At 44.1% G+C, this 18,053-nt stretch overlaps 1 protein-coding gene across 1 annotated transcript; it reads right to left on the minus strand.

Moving 5' to 3' along the window:
* Window positions 1-191: 191 nt before the first annotated feature.
* LOC140069970 (uncharacterized) lies at window positions 192-17,101 on the minus strand. Its single transcript, XM_072116299.1, has 5 exons — window positions 17,015-17,101; window positions 15,861-15,891; window positions 15,667-15,728; window positions 15,515-15,574; window positions 192-2,639 (listed from the first exon to the last, which is right to left on the minus strand). The coding sequence occupies exon 5, from the start codon at window positions 2,610-2,612 to the stop codon at window positions 192-194; it is 2,421 nt and encodes an 806-aa protein (XP_071972400.1). The 5' UTR covers window positions 2,613-2,639; window positions 15,515-15,574; window positions 15,667-15,728; window positions 15,861-15,891; window positions 17,015-17,101.
* Between the last annotated feature and the right edge of the window lie 952 nt (window positions 17,102-18,053).

Below are 18,053 nucleotides of genomic sequence, written 5' to 3' on the forward strand. Positions count from 1 at the left end.
AACCAAGCTTTGTGAAAATTTTAATGTTCTTGAACTTATTATAAACAAAAAAATTCTTGCAAAATAACATTTTTTTTTAAATTTCAACAATGTCTACAACTTTTTTTATTTACCTCACTGTTAAACATGTTATGTAGTGTAAAACTGACGTGTTTAACACACTCATAAGGTATGAACTAGTAACCCAAATATTAGCTAAGGTTAGCCAAGAAAGGTTCTGATGAGCATCTGAATCTAATCAGTCTATGTCGTTGGATTTCCTCCTTGTTTGGGCGCTCTTTATTAGCTAAATTCGGCGGCAAAGTGGGAGCCCTGGAGGTCCAATCCGTGTTTAATTCCCCTCGAGCCAGTTGTAATACGTTTATTGATAAGTCCTCAAGGTAATCCACACTGACCTTTTCGTACACATCACGTATAAACCACCGAGATTTCCCCTTAGGTATTACAAGTGTTGTTCTTTTGGTGCCGATTTTTTGAGAAGTTTTTTTCTCAAATTGAACAACAGCTTGAGGCCTACCAACATTGTTGTTGTGTGTTAAAGCTGCTAATTTTGTGCGTGCCTCCATCGAGTCTATTCCAAAATGTATTCTTTTTGATCTGTACTTTAATGCAAGACTGTGAAAGTTTTCAAGTCTTCCTGTGTGGCAGTTATGTACGAGATTTGGAAGTTCTTTGATCAATTGTTCATTTTTTACAATCCTTTCCAAATTTTTGTATGGTGGGAATCCTTGCTTCAACCAAAACAAATCATGGTCCTCAGGATTCAATGGTGCATGACCACACTTTGAATAAAGATTTCCTTCCCATTCATGTATATTCACAACATGGTTTAGGACAGACGACCATTTTTCCTGCAAAAGATTTGGATTTCTTTCACAATTCTGTACACACCACCAAAAATGTAAGATGATCTTATCAACCCAAGGCACGAGTTCTTTACAAAGTCTTAATTTGCTGGCAGAAGTAATTTTTTTTTTCAGCGACTTGGCATAGTGCCAGATATCGAACTGATGATTTATTGTTTCATAATCTTCTTTTAATTTCTTTCTAATTCCGACATGTCTATCAGATGCAAAGATACGTATCTTGAAGCCTTTTTCTATTAGTCGATTAATGCAAATCTCAAAGCCGAATTTCTCCATTGCTACTGAAGAATTGCACTGTGAACGTTGCACTACTTCGAAATCTAAAATTTTACCTGTGATTGTGTCAAGAATTGTGTACACACAGTATTTGGCACTGTGTCCAGGGCTGTCACACTGCCCATCTCCTGCAACACACAGACCTTTTTTACTTATTTTGTCTTGATTTATCTTTTGATTTTCTTTCCATGCATAATCAATAACAGGAAATAAAAACTTAGTTTGGTATCTGTAGTAGGACGTCTGAGATATTCCAACCAATCCAAAAATCTCAAATAGTTCTGCAACCTTTTGAAAGTTCAGTCCACTAAATAGTATCGAGGCTGCGAGTAGAAGGTTCCCAGAGGCATAGTTTTTAATTTTTGGCTGGGATTCTAAAATGTGAAATTTGTGTCCTCCAAAACATTGACCGGTAACTCTGAAAAAGGATCCTTGAAATGTTTTTTTTATAGTTTTTACTCTGTTTTTGCAATTTGGATCAAATTGACAATGTACCTTCATTAGCACATTGTCCAAGCAACTTTCAAAAATAATAAGCTTGCGATCGTTTACTATTTCCCTTTCACTTGAGAATGTAACCGTGGGAGGTGGATTTTCAGGAAAAAGTGTGAGGTAGTCAAATAACTCTGAAGAATCCATACTCGGTTTTTCAGGAACAAAACTTGTTTCTTTATGATTCAATGTTATTGCAGAAAACGAAGACTCTGCTGTCGGGCATTCAGGTTGTTTTTCTGCATCACAATCAATTGGTGAAAGCGGTCCTATACCTTCCATTGAAAAAGCATGGCTTTCTAAGTCTTCTGTCTCAATATGGGCTTTTTTTTTCAATGGTGAGGTGAACTCTGTAATGGAATATAATATTTGTCTCGATTTGCTCGACATGGGGGTGGAGGCCATTGGATTTGCTGAGTACATGTCTGTGGAAGATATAGCACTGCCCATTGCAGTGGGCAATAATTCATCACGTACAAAAACCAATTCTGAATTTAGCAAAGTGTAGTCAGTTTGTGTACCAACACTATGCATCTGTTTGTCTAAGACACATTCTTGAACCCCAGGTTCTTCTAATGAAGTGGATGGAACTGCATTTGCCTTTGTTCTAGTCAACTCTAAAGGTCTTTTTCTATTTCGTTTTCTGTCCTTCTTTAGACTTTCCGCAATCACCGATTCTCCTTCTGGAACTCGCGGAAACAGGGTTGGAAGGGCATCCTTTTTCAGGACTCGACCGGTTGATGTGACTAAATAACAGTCTTTTTCAAAGTGCAATGAGCACAGTGCATATTTATTTTGCTTACTTCCATGACATATTTTGTCAGCCATACTCTCTACATTTTGAAAAATTTGGCCTGTTTGTAGAAGCCACAATTTAACTCTTTCACGATCACTTGGAAATTTATGTATCATGATATTTTCACTTGAAGCCTTTTTCCCAGACTTGTTAAGGCAGTGGTTCACAAGGCAAGACGGCATATTTTCTTAGAAAGACAGTATTGTATTCTAAAAAAGAGATTTGATAAACTAATTATTAGAGATGAGCGAACACTAAAATGCTCGGGTACTCGTTATTCGAGACGAACTTTTCCCGATGCTCGAGTGCTCGTCTCGAATAACGAACCCCATTGAAGTCAATGGGAGACTCGAGCATTTTTCAAGGGGACCAAGGCTCTGCACAGGGAAGCTTGGCCAAACACCTGGGAACCTCAGAAAAGGATGGAAACACCACGGAAATGGACAGGAAACAGCAGGGGCAGCATGCATGGATGCCTCTGAGGCTGCCTAATCGCACCATTATGCCAAAATTATGGGCAACAGCATGGCCATGACAGAGTGACAGAATGAAGCTAGATAGCATCTAAAACATGCAATAATTGACCCTGACACTATAGGGGACGGCATGCAGAGGCAGCGGCAGCAGGCTAGAGAGTGTCATGGCGACATACCCTAAATGGACTCAGGCTTCAAACCAATGGGTGGCAGAGAGGAACCAAAGGAGGTGAGCAAGAAGTGCTCAAATAATATCGGTACATGATAAAAGTTTGCCAGTATATTTTGTGGATTACACAGCAGGGTGGCGACAAAGTTAACATGGAAGCCATGAAAACAACCCAAAATTCTGCCTGACACAGCTCGTTTGATAAGGGGACCATGTATGGAGGCAGTGAACTAGTAGTAGATTAAAGGTGCTGCAGTTAAAACTATGTTAGTTGGATCTTGGCATGGAGCTGGCGCTCCGCTGCCAGGCGAGCTTTCGCCAATCCAAGCCCCTGTCTCTAGGCTACTCCCCAAACAGCACTTCTAAGAACCTTTTGTATAAGATCAAGTGTAGTAGCGTTCTTATAAGTTTAGGATATGCCGGGTGAGGGGAATGTAAACAGATGCGCAAGAAGCGCATGATGCGCATGGAGCTGGCGCTCCGCTGCCAGGCGAGCTTTCGCAAATCCAAGCCCCTGTCTCTAGGCTACTCCCCAAACAGCACTTTTGTATAAGATCAAGTGTAGTAGCGTTCTTATAAGTTTAGGATATGGCGGGTGAGGGGAATGTAAACAGATGCGCAAGAAGCGCTGAAATAATATCCCTAAATGGTAAAAGTTTGCCAGTATATTTTGTGGATAACACAGCAGGGTGGCGACAAAGTTAACAACTTTGATGTGGAATCCATGAAAACAACCCAAATTTCTGCCTGACACACCTCGTTTGATAAAGGGACGATGTATGGAGGCAGCTATATGGACGACTTTTGGAGGTAGGAATGGAGACAACGTGTGGAGGCTGCTATGGAGACAATTTAATTTGGATAGTGCCTGTATGTGGCAGTCCCAAACATTTTTCAAACCAGAGGAGCAGGTAGGTGGCCCTCCAGTAAAATGGGATAGATTGAGTGCCTGTATGTGGCAGTCCCAAAAATTGTTCAAACCAGAGGAGCAGGTAGGTGGCCCTCCAGTAAAATGGGATAGATTGAGTGCCTGTATGTGGCAGTCCCAAAAATGTTTCAAACCAGAGGAGCAGGTAGGTGGCCCTCCAGTAAAATGGGATAGATTGAGTGCCTGTATGTGGCAGTCCCAAAAATGTTTCAAACCAGAGGAGCAGGTAGGTGGCCCTCCAGTAAAATGGAATAGATTGAGTGCCTGTATGTGGCAGTCCCAAAAATTGTTCAAACCAGAGGAGCAGGTAGGTGGCCCTCCAGTAAAATGGGATAGATTGAGTGCCTGTATGTGGCAGTCCCAAAAATGTTTCAAACCAGAGGAGCAGGTAGGTGGCCCTCCAGTAAAATGGAATAGATTGAGTGCCTGTATGTGGCAGTCCCAAAAATTCTTCAAACCAGAGGAGCAGGTAGGTGGCCCTCCAGTAAAATGGAATAGATTGAGTGCCTGTATGTGGCAGTCCCAAAAATTGTTCAAACCAGAGGAGCAGGTAGGTGGCCCTGCAGTAAAATGGAATAGATTGAGTGCCTGTATGTGGCAGTCCCAAAAATGTTTCAAACCAGAGGAGCAGGTAGGTGGCCCTCCAGTAAAATGGGATAGATTGAGTGCCTGTATGTGGCAGTCCCAAAAATGTTTCAAACCAGAGGAGCAGGTAGGTGGCCCTCCAGTAAAATGGGATAGATTGAGTGCCTGTATGTGGCAGTCCCAAAAATGTTTCAAACCAGAGGAGCAGGTAGGTGGCCCTCCAGTAAAATGGAATAGATTGAGTGCCTGTATGTGGCAGTCCCAAAAATTGTTCAAACCAGAGGAGCAGGTAGGTGGCCCTCCAGTAAAATGGGATAGATTGAGTGCCTGTATGTGGCAGTCCCAAAAATGTTTCAAACCAGAGGAGCAGGTAGGTGGCCCTCCAGTAAAATGGAATAGATTGAGTGCCTGTATGTGGCAGTCCCAAAAATTCTTCAAACCAGAGGAGCAGGTAGGTGGCCCTCCAGTAAAATGGAATAGATTGAGTGCCTGTATGTGGCAGTCCCAAAAATTGTTCAAACCAGAGGACCGGGTAGGTGGCCCTCCAGAAAAATGGAATAGATTGAGTGCCTGTATGTGGCACTCACAAAAATTGTTTCAAACAGAGGACCGGGTAGGTGGCCCTCCAGAAAAATTAAATGCATGAAGTATAGCAAGAGCCAGTGGGCCCTGTCAAAAAATAGCCATTTTCCTCTGCTTTACTGTACAAAGAGGAGGAGAAGGAGGAAAATGAGGAGGAGGAGGAGGAGTGGATCAATTATTCAGGTTGAGCTTCCTTCACCTGGTGGAGATTGGAAATTCTGAGAAATCCAGCCTTTATTCATTTTAATAAGCGTCAGCCTGTCAGCGCTGTCAGTCGACAGGCGTGTACGCTTATCGGTGATGATGCCACCAGCTGCACTGAAAACCCGCTCGGACAAGACGCTAGCGGCAGGGCAGGCAAGAACCTCCAAGGCGTACAGCGCCAGTTCGTGCCACATGTCCAGCTTTGAAACCCAGTAGTTGTAGGGAGCTGTGTGATCATTTAGGACGATGGTATGGTCAGCTACGTACTCCCTCACCATCTTTCTGTAAAGATCAGCCCTACTCTGCCGAGACTGGGGACAGGTGACAGTGTCTTGCTGGGGTGACATAAAGCTGGCAAAAGCCTTGTAAAGCGTACCCTTGCCAGTGCTGGACAAGCTGCCTGCTCGCCTACTCTCCCTCGCTACTTGTCCCGCAGAACTACGCACTCTGCCGCTAGCGCTGTCAGAAGGGAAATACTGTTTCAGCTTGTGCACCAGGGCCTGCTGGTATTCATGCATTCTCACACTCCTTTCCTCTGCAGGGATGAGAGTGGCAAGATTTTGCTTGTACCGTGGGTCCAGGAGAGTGAACACCCAGTAATCGGTGCTGGAATAAATTCTTTGAACGCGAGGGTCACGGGATAGGCAGCCTAGCATGAAATCTGCCATATGCGCCAGAGTACCAACGCGTAAGAATTCACTCCCCTCACTGGCCTGACTGTCCATTTCCTCCTCCTCCAACTCCTCCAACTCCTCTTCTTCTGCCCATACACGCTGAACAGTGAAGGACTCAACAATGGTCCCCTCTTGTGTCTCGCCAACATTCTCCTCCTCTTCCTCCTCATCCTCCTCCACCTCCACCTCCTCCGATATGCGCTGAGAAACAGACCTCAGGGTGCTTTGGCTATCAACAAGGGAATATTCTTCCCCCGTCTCTTGTGACGAGCGCAAAGCTTCCGACTTCATGCTGACCAGAGAGTTTTTCAACAGGCCAAGCAGCGGGATGGTGAGGCTGATGATGGCGGCATCGCCACTGACCATCTGTGTTGACTCCTCAAAGTTACTCAGCACCTGACAGATATCAGACATCCACGTCCACTCCTCATTGTAGACTTGAGGAAGCTGACTGACCTGACTACCAGTTCTGGTGGAAGTTGACATCTGGCAGTCTACAATCGCTCTGCGCTGCTGGTAAACTCTGGATAACATGGTCAGTGTTGAATTCCACCTCGTGGGCACGTCGCACAACAGTCGGTGAGCGGGCAGTTGGAGGCGGCGCTGCGCTGCCCTGAGAGTGGCAGCATCTGGGCTGGACTTCCTGAAATGCGCACAGATGCGGCGCACCTTCGTGAGCAAATCAGACAGATTGGGGTATGTCTTGAGGAAACGCTGCACTATCAGATTTAACACATGGGCCAGGCATGGCACATGTGTCAGTCTGCCGAGTTGCAGAGCCGCCACCAGGTTACGGCCGTTGTCACACACAACCATTCCCGGCTTGAGGTTCAGCGGTGCCAGCCACAGATCAGTCTGCGCCGTGATGCCCTGTAATAGCTCTTGGGCGGTGTGCCTTTTGTCGCCTAGGCTCAGCAGTTTGAGCACCGCCTGCTGTCGCTTAGCGACGGCACTGCTGCTGTGCCTAGAGCTACCGACTGATGGCGCCGTGCCCACGGATGGTAGTTCGGAGGAGGAGGTGGAGGAGGGGTGGGAGGAGGAGGAGGCATAGTAGGCCTGAAACACCTGGACCGAGGTAGGCCCCGCAATCCTCGGCGTCGGCAGTATATGAGCAGCCCCAGGGTCAGTCTCGGTCCCAGCCTCCACCAAGTTAACCCAATGTGCCGTCAGCGATATATAGTGGCCCTGCCCGGCAGCACTCGTCCACGTGTCCGTGGTCAGGTGGACCTTGTCAGAAACGGCGTTGGTCAGGGCACGGATGATGTTGTCTGACACGTGCTGGTGCAGGGCTGGGACGGCACATCGGGAAAAGTAGTGGCGGCTGGGGACCGAATACCGAGGGGCGGCCGCCGCCATGAGGTTGCGAAAGGCCTCGGTCTCTACTAGCCTATAGGGCAGCATCTCCAGGCTAAGCAATCTGGAGATGTGCACATTAAGGGCTTGGGCGTGCGGGTGGGTTGCACTATATTTGCGTTTCCGCTCCAGCGTCTGGGGTATGGAGAGCTGAACGCTGGTGGATGCTGTGGAGGATCGTGGAGGCGACGATGGGGTTTTTGGGCCAGGGTCCTGGGCAGGGGGCTGACTAGCAGCTGACACAGGGGAAGGAGCAGTGGTGTGCACGGCCGGAGGTGAACGGGCTTGTTGCCACTGAGTGGGGTGCTTAGCATTCATATGCCTGCGCATACTGGTGGTAGTTAAGCTAGTAGTGGTGGAACCCCTGCTGAGCCTGGTTTGGCAAATGTTGCACACCACAGTCCGTCGGTCATCCGGTGTTTCCTTAAAGAACCTCCACACTTCTGAAGATCTAGCCCTCGCCGCAAGAGCCCTCACCACGGGAGCTTCACTAGTTGACAGTGGCGCTGATGCACCAGCTCTGGCCCTGCCTCTCCGTCTGGCCCCACCACTGCCTCTTCCAACCTGTTCAGGTCGAGGACTCTCCTCCGTCTCAGAAGCACTGTGTTCACCCGGCCTCTCAACCCAGCTTGGGTCTGTCACCTCATCATCCTCCGATCCCTCAGTCTGCTCCCCCCTCGGACTTCCTGCCCTGACAACAACTTCCCCACTGTCTGACAACCGTGTCTCCTCATCGTCGGACACCTCTTTACACACTTCCACTACGTCAAGAAGGTCATCATCACCCACAGACTGTGACTGGTGGAAAACCTGGGCATCGGAAAATTGCTCAGCAGCAACCGGACAAGTGGTTTGTGACTGTGGGAAGGGTCCAGAAAACAGTTCCTCAGAGTATGCCGGTTCAAATGGCAAATTTTCCTGGGAGGGGGCAGACTGGGGGGGAGGAGGCTGAGGTGCAGGAGCTGGAGGAGTGGGGATTTCGGTGACATGGGTGGACTGCGTGGAAGACTGACTGGTGGTGGACAAATTGCTCGAAGCATTGTCAGCAATCCACGACATCACCTGTTCGCACTGTTCTGGCCTCAACAGTGCTCTACCACGAGTCCCAGTAACTTCAGACATGAACCTAGGGAGTGTAGCTCTGCGGCGTTCCCCTGCTCCCTCATCAGCAGGTGGTGTCTCACCCCGCCCAGGACCACGGCCTCTGACCCCTGCAGTAGTTGGACGCCCACGTCCCCGCCCTCGTCCTCTACCCCTAGCCCTGGGGTTAAACATTTTTAAAATGAGAGTTATAACTTTTTTTTTTTTTTTACTTTTTTTTTTTTTTTTGTGTGTTTTTTTTGTGTTTTTTGTTTTTTTTTGTGTTTTTTGTTTTTTTTTGAGTTTTTAGAACCAAACAATCCTATCCTATTGCTATGGCTATTTTCTAGCCAAGTATCAAAGGAAGCACACTACTATGCCAGATGAGATGACACTGAGTTATTGCCTAATAGAAATCCAACCCCTACTGAATTTTGCCACTTCAGCCTTTGCTATGGATATGTGCGCCACTAAGCGCAGAACACAGCGGTCGCAAGTCTCACTACAAATTGCTCAGAATTGGCAAGTACATGCACTGCAGAAACTACAGCCACCAGCAGATCAACCAGAAATCAAATATATAGAATGCTACTGTAGGCTTCAAGAAGCTATTTGTATTCTCCTATGGCTATTTTCTAGCCAAGTATCAAAGGAAGCACACTACTATGCCAGATGAGATGACACTGAGTTATTGCCTAATAGAAATCCAACCCCTACTGAATTTTGCCACTTCAGCCTTTGCTATGGATATGTGCGCCACTAAGCGCAGAACACAGCGGTCGCAAGTCTCACTACAAATTGCTCAGAATTGGCAAGTACATGCACTGCAGAAACTACAGCCACCAGCAGATCAACCAGAAATCAAATATATAGAACGCTACTGTAGGCTTCAAGAAGCTATTTGTATTCTCCTATGGCTATTTTCTAGCCAAGTATCAAAGGAAGCACACTACTATGCCAGATGAGATGACACTGAGTTATTGCCTAATAGAAATCCAACCCCTACTGAATTTTCCCACTTCAGCCTTTGCTATGGATATGTGCGCCACTAAGCGCAGAACACAGCGGTCGCAAGTCTCACTACAAATTGCTCAGAATTGGCAAGTACATGCACTGCAGAAACTACAGCCACCAGCAGATCAACCAGAAATCAAATATATAGAATGCTACTGTAGGCTTCAAGAAGCTATTTGTATTCTCCTATGGCTATTTTCTAGCCAAGTATCAAAGGAAGCACACTACTATGCCAGATGAGATGACACTGAGTTATTGCCTAATAGAAATCCAACCCCTACTGAATTTTGCCACTTCAGCCTTTGCTATGGATATGTGCGCCACTAAGCGCAGAACACAGCGGTCGCAAGTCTCACTACAAATTGCTCAGAATTGGCAAGTACATGCACTGCAGAAACTACAGCCACCAGCAGATCAACCAGAAATCAAATATATAGAACGCTACTGTAGGCTTCAAGAAGCTATTTGTATTCTCCTATGGCTATTTTCTAGCCAAGTATCAAAGGAAGCACACTACTATGCCAGATGAGATGACACTGAGTTATTGCCTAATAGAAATCCAACCCCTACTGAATTTTCCCACTTCAGCCTTTGCTATGGATATGTGCGCCACTAAGCGCAGAACACAGCGGTCGCAAGTCTCACTACAAATTGCTCAGAATTGGCAAGTACATGCACTGCAGAAACTACAGCCACCAGCAGATCAACCAGAAATCAAATATATAGAACGCTACTGTAGGCTTCAAGAAGCTATTTGTATTCTCCTATGGCTATTTTCTAGCCAAGTATCAAAGGAAGCACACTACTATGCCAGATGAGATGACACTGAGTTATTGCCTAATAGAAATCCAACCCCTACTGAATTTTCCCACTTCAGCCTTTGCTATGGATATGTGCGCCACTAAGCGCAGAACACAGCGGTCGCAAGTCTCACTACAAATTGCTCAGAATTGGCAAGTACATGCACTGCAGAAAGTACAGCCACCAGCAGATCAACCAGAAATCAAATATATAGAACGCTACTGTAGGCTTCAAGAAGCTATTTGTATTCTCCTATGGCTATTTTCTAGCCAAGTATCAAAGGAAGCACACTACTATGCCAGATGAGATGACACTGAGTTATTGCCTAATAGAAATCCAACCCCTACTGAATTTTCCCACTTCAGCCTTTGCTATGGATATGTGCGCCACTAAGCGCAGAACACAGCGGTCGCAAGTCTCACTACAAATTGCTCAGAATTGGCAAGTACATGCACTGCAGAAACTACAGCCACCAGCAGATCAACCAGAAATCAAATATATAGAACGCTACTGTAGGCTTCAAGAAGCTATTTGTATTCTCCTATGGCTATTTTCTAGCCAAGTATCAAAGGAAGCACACTACTATGCCAGATGAGATGACACTGAGTTATTGCCTAATAGAAATCCAACCCCTACTGAATTTTCCCACTTCAGCCTTTGCTATGGATATGTGCGCCACTAAGCGCAGAACACAGCGGTCGCAAGTCTCACTACAAATTGCTCAGAATTGGCAAGTACATGCACTGCAGAAACTACAGCCACCAGCAGATCAACCAGAAATCAAATATATAGAACGCTACTGTAGGCTTCAAGAAGCTATTTGTATTCTCCTATGGCTATTTTCTAGCCAAGTATCAAAGGAAGCACAGTACTATGCCAGATGAGATGACACTGAGTTATTGCCTAATAGAAATCCAACCCCTACTGAATTTTCCCACTTCAGCCTTTGCTATGGATATGTGCGCCACTAAGCGCAGAACACAGCGGTCGCAAGTCTCTCCACAAATTGCTCAGAATTGGCAAGTACATGCACTGCAGAAACTACAGCCACCAGCAGATCAACCAGAAATCAAATATATAGAACGCTACTGTAGGCTTCAAGAAGCTATTTGTATTCTCCTATGGCTATTTTCTAGCCAAGTATCAAAGGAAGCACACTACTATGCCAGATGAGATGACACTGAGTTATTGCCTAATAGAAATCCAACCCCTACTGAATTTTCCCACTTCGGTCTTTGCTATGGATATGTGTGCCACTAAGAGCTAAACACAACGGTAGCAAGTCCCCCTGCTAATTCCTCACAAAATGGTAAAAGATGCAAATTAAAATAAAAAAAGTAGAACGTTATTGTAGCCCTAAGAAGGGCTGTTGGGTTCTTTGAGAATCACTCCTGCCTAACAGTAAGCTAATAGAACACCCTAACGCTTTCCCTGACCAGCAGCAGCTCTCTCCCTAGCGGCATCCAGAGACAGAATGATCCGAGCAGCGCGGCCAGCGGCTAGTCTATCCCAGGGTCACCTGATCTGGCCAGCCAACCACTGCTATCGACGTGTAAGGGTACCACGTCATGCTGGGTGGAGTGCAGAGTCTCCTGGCTTGTGATTGGCTCTGTTTCTGGCCGCCAAAAAGCAAAACGGCGGGAGCTGCCATTTTCTCGAGCGGGCAAAGTATTCGTCCGAGCAACGAGCAGTTTCGAGTACCCTAATGCTCGACCGAGCATCAAGCTCGGACGAGCATGTTCGCTCATCTCTACTAATTATATTATATATAGCTATGAAATTTAAAAAAAAAATTAATAAAAATTTAATACACTAATACTCTGAAGCAGATACAGAATGAATAAGTATATATATGATAATGTAAGGGAAACGGTCACCACATTTTGACAAATACAAGAGTATTACCAGTTACCATAGTGTACACTAATAGCCTGCGCTATTCATCGGTAGCCCTCAATGCTGGGATCACCAGGAGTCATCTGACTCTCCAAGCATGGGAGAGAGAGGTGCGAGAGGCATTCATAATTAGCAGCCTGGAGCAAATGACATACTGGGGCAGATTTATCAAGCTGTCTGAAAGTCACAATTTTTCTAGTTCACCATGGCAACCAATCACAGCTCAGCTTTCATTTTACCAGTGCTCATGAATATTTTAAAGTGGAGCTGTGATTGGTTGGCATGGGAAACTCGAAATATTCTGACTTTCAGACAGCTTGATAGATCTGCCCCATTGTGCCTGTACTCTGGCCTGCTAATTATAATTTCCTTTTCTAGGTGATCCAGGCATTGAGGAGTAGCGGTGAACAGCGCAAGCATCAAAATTAAGGAGCCTTAGTTATTATCTATGTGTGCTTTTACTACTGGTGACATCATAATGTGTGATCAGCTATAGGCACGCACAAACTAAGATAACAGGAAGCGGCAGGGACACAGCCAGAGCATCGCGAGAAAGCAGAGGACCTGCGGGCGGTGAGTGTTGGTTTTCAAAACGGTGAGTACAGAGTTTGTTTTTTTACTAGGGTGTGAATAGCCCTGGCCGACTGGCTGTTTATAACTGTATACTGTGGGCTTGTGCTGCTGGCTATGTATTAGGGGGGAGGGGCTGGCTCACTGGCGTAACTAGGAGAAGCAGGGCTCCATAACAGATTTTTGCATGGGGCCCCCCTTCAAAATATTCATACATACACACACATTTATACAATTACTAACATGTACACACTGAAATACACAACATAACATTCTACACTCACTTTTATATACTCGTCCACACATACATACGTATACACTCATAAGCACACATTCATGTACTCCTATATACATTTATACACTAATACATACAGTATATACAAACTCACTGTACATACATACAGTATATATGCATCAAAGTTGCATGCATACTGTTTATATACATACATATAGCATACATACATCATATTCTTTTACATACAGTATACACCCAATGTGTATACACAAACATGCAGTATAACAACACCATATACCCACATACTGAATCTATATACAGTATATTCACACAAAATGCATATACATACAGCTTATAATCATACATTCAGTATATGCAGCATATACACACACAGCATATATATATACATACACACACACAGCATATATACATACAGCATATACACACACACACGCACAGCATATACACACACACAGCATAGACACAAGCACAGCATACACACACACACAGCATATACACAATCACAGCACACACACACAGCATATTCACACGCACAGCATATACACACGCACAGCATATACACACGCACAGCATATACACACACACAGCATATACACAATCACAGCACACACACACAGCATATTCACACGCACAGCATATACACACGCACAGCATATACACACACACAGCATATACACAATCACAGCACACACACACAGCATATTCACACGCACAGCATATACACACGCACAGCATATACACACGCACAGCATATACACACACACAGCATATACACAATCACAGCACACACACACAGCATATTCACACGCACAGCATATACACACGCACAGCATATACACACACACAGCATATACACAATCACAGCACACACACACAGCATATTCACACGCACAGCATATACACACGCACAGCATATACACACACACAGCATATACACAATCACAGCACACACACCACATATACACACGCACAGCATATACACACACACAGCATATTCACACGCACAGCATATACACACGCACAGCATATACACACATTCATTAACTATACATACATATTTAGGGAATTACATTTCTTGCAGACCGGCTGATGTGCAGTGGGGTGGGTCAGTTATCCTGCGAGACTAGGAAGTGTGCCGGCCGGGCAGCCACGGCAGCAACATGGCGGCCGAGGAAGCAGTGTGGAGGAAGGGTGGCCACGGGAGCAGAGTTGAGGGCGGTGAGCCGTGGGAGCAGCATTGAGGGCCGGCGGACAGCTCCCGGACCAGTGTGCCGGCCGGGAGGCTGCGGGACCAGGGTACCGGCCAGGCGGCCATGAGAGCATCATGCTGACCGGGCAGCCGCGGGAGCAGTGTGAAGGGCGGGTGGACAGCTGCGGGAGCAGTGTGCTGGCCGTGGGACCAGGCTACCGGCCAGGTGGCCGCGAGAGCATTGTGGCGGCCGTGCAGCCGCGGAAGCAGTGTGGAGGACCAGCAGGCAGCTCCTGGACCAGTGTGCCGGCCGGGCGACCGCGGGACCGGGGTAACGGCCAGGCAGTCGTGGGAGCAGCGTAGCGGTCGGACGCAGGAGAGGTGGGGCTGGATGGGTCAGAAACTCTGGGGCGGGTGTGATAAAGAGGGGGCGGGTCAAGGGATTGATCGTTTACCTTAATGCGCCGTATAGCAGGGCCCGGGCGGCGGTCGGATCGGGTACGGAAATGCAGCGCAGTCTGCAGACATTGTGATTGTGCCACTGCCCGGGCCCCTGAAGCTCACCGACCCCATAGAAACCGCTACGGCGGTAGTTACGCCACTGGGCTGGCATTAAACTGGGGGGTAGGGTCTGGCTATAAACTGGGGGGGCAGGGGCTGGCTATATGCATTGTGGGGGTATGGGCTGACTAGCAATATTATTGGGGGCATTGGCTGGATAGGTATATACTGGGTGGAGGCTGTAACCAATGCATTTCCCACCCTAGACTTATAATCCAGTCAATAGTGCAATACCCGGGTCTGCATATACTAGAGTATTTACATTATCTGTAATGCATAAGAAAATGTTTAAAGGAAACCCACCACTTCCGATGGTAGTTATAATCAGGGTGATCTTGTGCAGGTGCTTATTTCCGTAATGTTTTTGAACTGATATAAAGCGTTTAAACGCTTTATTAATCTTTATATACAAGTACCTTCACCGCACCCTGGATGGTGCTCGGCGCACCATGCGCGCAACCACTTCCTGTTCATGTGCACAAAGCGGTCGTGCGCGCAGCGCACGTACTACGGTGCGGTGCTGCCACTTCCTATATAAAGATTAATAAAGCGTTTAAACACTTTATATCGGTTTAAAAACATAACGCCAAAAAGCGCCGGCACAAGCTCACCCTGAGCTGGTGCACGCCATTTGCAACTTATAAACACCATTGGAAGTGGTGGGTTTCCTTTAATAGCTATCAGATTCACTTTGAATAAATGACAATATATCAAATATTGACTTTGAATAAATGAAAGTTACTTACGCAATGTGAACAAATCAGATGTAAGTTGATGACCTTGTGATTATTGAAAAAAACAGAGGCCTATAAAATAAAATTGAATTTATATTGGATTATGTTTATAATGAACTAATTAAACTATATATAAATTACTAAATTAAATAAAGTAAATTTACCGTTTTCTGTACAGCACGTTGTATTGAATTGCAGCGCTCGTGTCAATACTTCTAAAGACAATCTGTAAGTACAAAAGCAAAGATCAGTTTACATTTATTCTAAACTTTGGCTCCGGGTTGTCTTTTTGGGGTGATAAAGTAGAACAATAAGCTTTGTCTAAAAACCATTAAAGTCAATAAGTAATCTTACTCACAGCAACAGGAGACTGGAGAAGACAATAAAATCTGCAAATAAACAAATACATTAGTTTAGAGGTGGGTTATTTTAGAGAGAGAAGATGGATGAGGGAGATAGAGATAAAAAGAATACTTGCTTTGTTAGTAATTGGGTGACATAGACAGACTTCAATCAATATAATAATAATTTTTTTGAAAATTGGGAGACAATTCTTTGCTACATAGGTCCACATTTACAGTGCACTGTACTGTATGCATTTACCTGTGTATAGTGCAGAGTGCACCAGATTTAGGATTTATAGAGCACATTATTCTGGCATTTGCTGCATTGCTCAGACAAAGTGCAATTTTTTTTTCGTTGGTGAATCTTTAACATGGGGCATGCAAAAATATTCTGTATGACGTTGAATGTTAAATCTGGTTAACGGTCCAAATGAGCAACCGAACACCCCCTTGAGTGCAGAAATCCATGTAGAAGAAAATTGCAAAATCTTTCAGAAAAATGGCTGCATTGAGACGAACATATGATTTCTCCAGCCCTATATTTCTGTGCCGTATGAGCCCGTATATATGTGACATTTTTCATCCGTATGCAGCACATATGCAACCTGTATTTTATACGTCCCCATAGACTTCTAGGGCATACGGAACTGAAATAGGGGACATGCTCTACTTTTTCATACGGTCATGTGAATGCATTCTTATGAAAAAAAAATTTCCAATTTAGATATTTGGAATTTTTAAAATTGGTTTTAAAAATTTCTCTCCATAAAGAAACATGGGGAACGGCGACGTACTATGGGAAAAGATAGGACATGTCCTATCTTTTCCATGAGAAATGGAGCCACACTTGTGCTGCAGCGTATGCTCCCTTTGCTGTCTGTGGGAGACGTATATTCAATGTATATACGTCCCTAATACAGCAGTGTGAATGCAGCCTTAGATGCACACGTTACTGTTACCATATTCTTAAATTTTGCTACTTGCATGTAAGCAAACATTGTGATGAATAGGTTAAAATCAACACATTTTGAAACAATTTGGGTACAAAACAGAGGAAGAGAAATAGAGAATATTAATCATATAAACAGATATTTAGATAGTTTAGTTTTGGAAAAATAAAATTTGTTATACCAGAAGCATAAAATCGTATGGGAGGTTTCCTACTTACATCTTTCAACCTGGAAGTTCAGCTGCAGACTGATGAAGACAAGTAAATTATCTCTGAGTTCTGCCACTGATAAGAAAACACATCCTTTTAGAGGTTGTTGTTTGGATATTCAAATTAGATTAGACAAAAGGTAAAAGTTGATTATCTCAATCCTATTCTTTGTGCGGCACTATGGTTCAAAAAAAGATAGATAGCATTTGGAATAACAAAAATGTAATGTCGATTGGTATGTAAGGATATATATATATATATATATATACACACATACACAAATCTAACATTGCTTTTAGGTATATATATACACACACACAAAAACATTGGTGCCACGGGTCTTTATATATATGTATTTATATACATATATATATATATATATATATATATATATATATATATATATGATACCTAAAAGCAATGTTAGATTTGTGTATGTGTGTGTGTATATATATATATATATATATATATATATATATATATATATATATGCATGTATATACATGTATGTGTTTTTGAAATATATATGTGTGTGTATATATATATGCATATACATATAAATGTATATATACGTGTGTGTGGATATATAAATATATATGTATATAAATGCATTTCATTGGTTTCAGGGGTTAATGATACATACGTATCATTAGTGTGAGCGGTTCTTATGATATATATATATATATAAATTGGTGTCAGCATTCTTTTGAAAAAATAAATATATATATGTGTGTGTATATATTTAGTTATATAAAGAAATATATTAATGTATACACACACACACACATCTATATTTACTTATATAAATAAATACACATATATATTTATTTATATATACATGCACATATATTTATTTAAATAAATAAATATATACATATATATTTGTGTGTGTGTGTGTAATATATATATATTTTTTTTTAATAGATATGCATTTTAATAAACATTGGTGTCAGGGGGCTTGAAGTGCATTAAAACTTTTATTCATCATTGGTGGCAGTGGAAGGAACCCCCCTCTCGTTGGTGGGAGCGGCGAGCATAGTTTTTTTTT

Source organism: Engystomops pustulosus, chromosome 7 (genome assembly GCF_040894005.1).
Source record: "Engystomops pustulosus chromosome 7, aEngPut4.maternal, whole genome shotgun sequence".
In the NCBI taxonomy this organism is placed as follows: domain Eukaryota; kingdom Metazoa; phylum Chordata; class Amphibia; order Anura; family Leptodactylidae; genus Engystomops; species Engystomops pustulosus.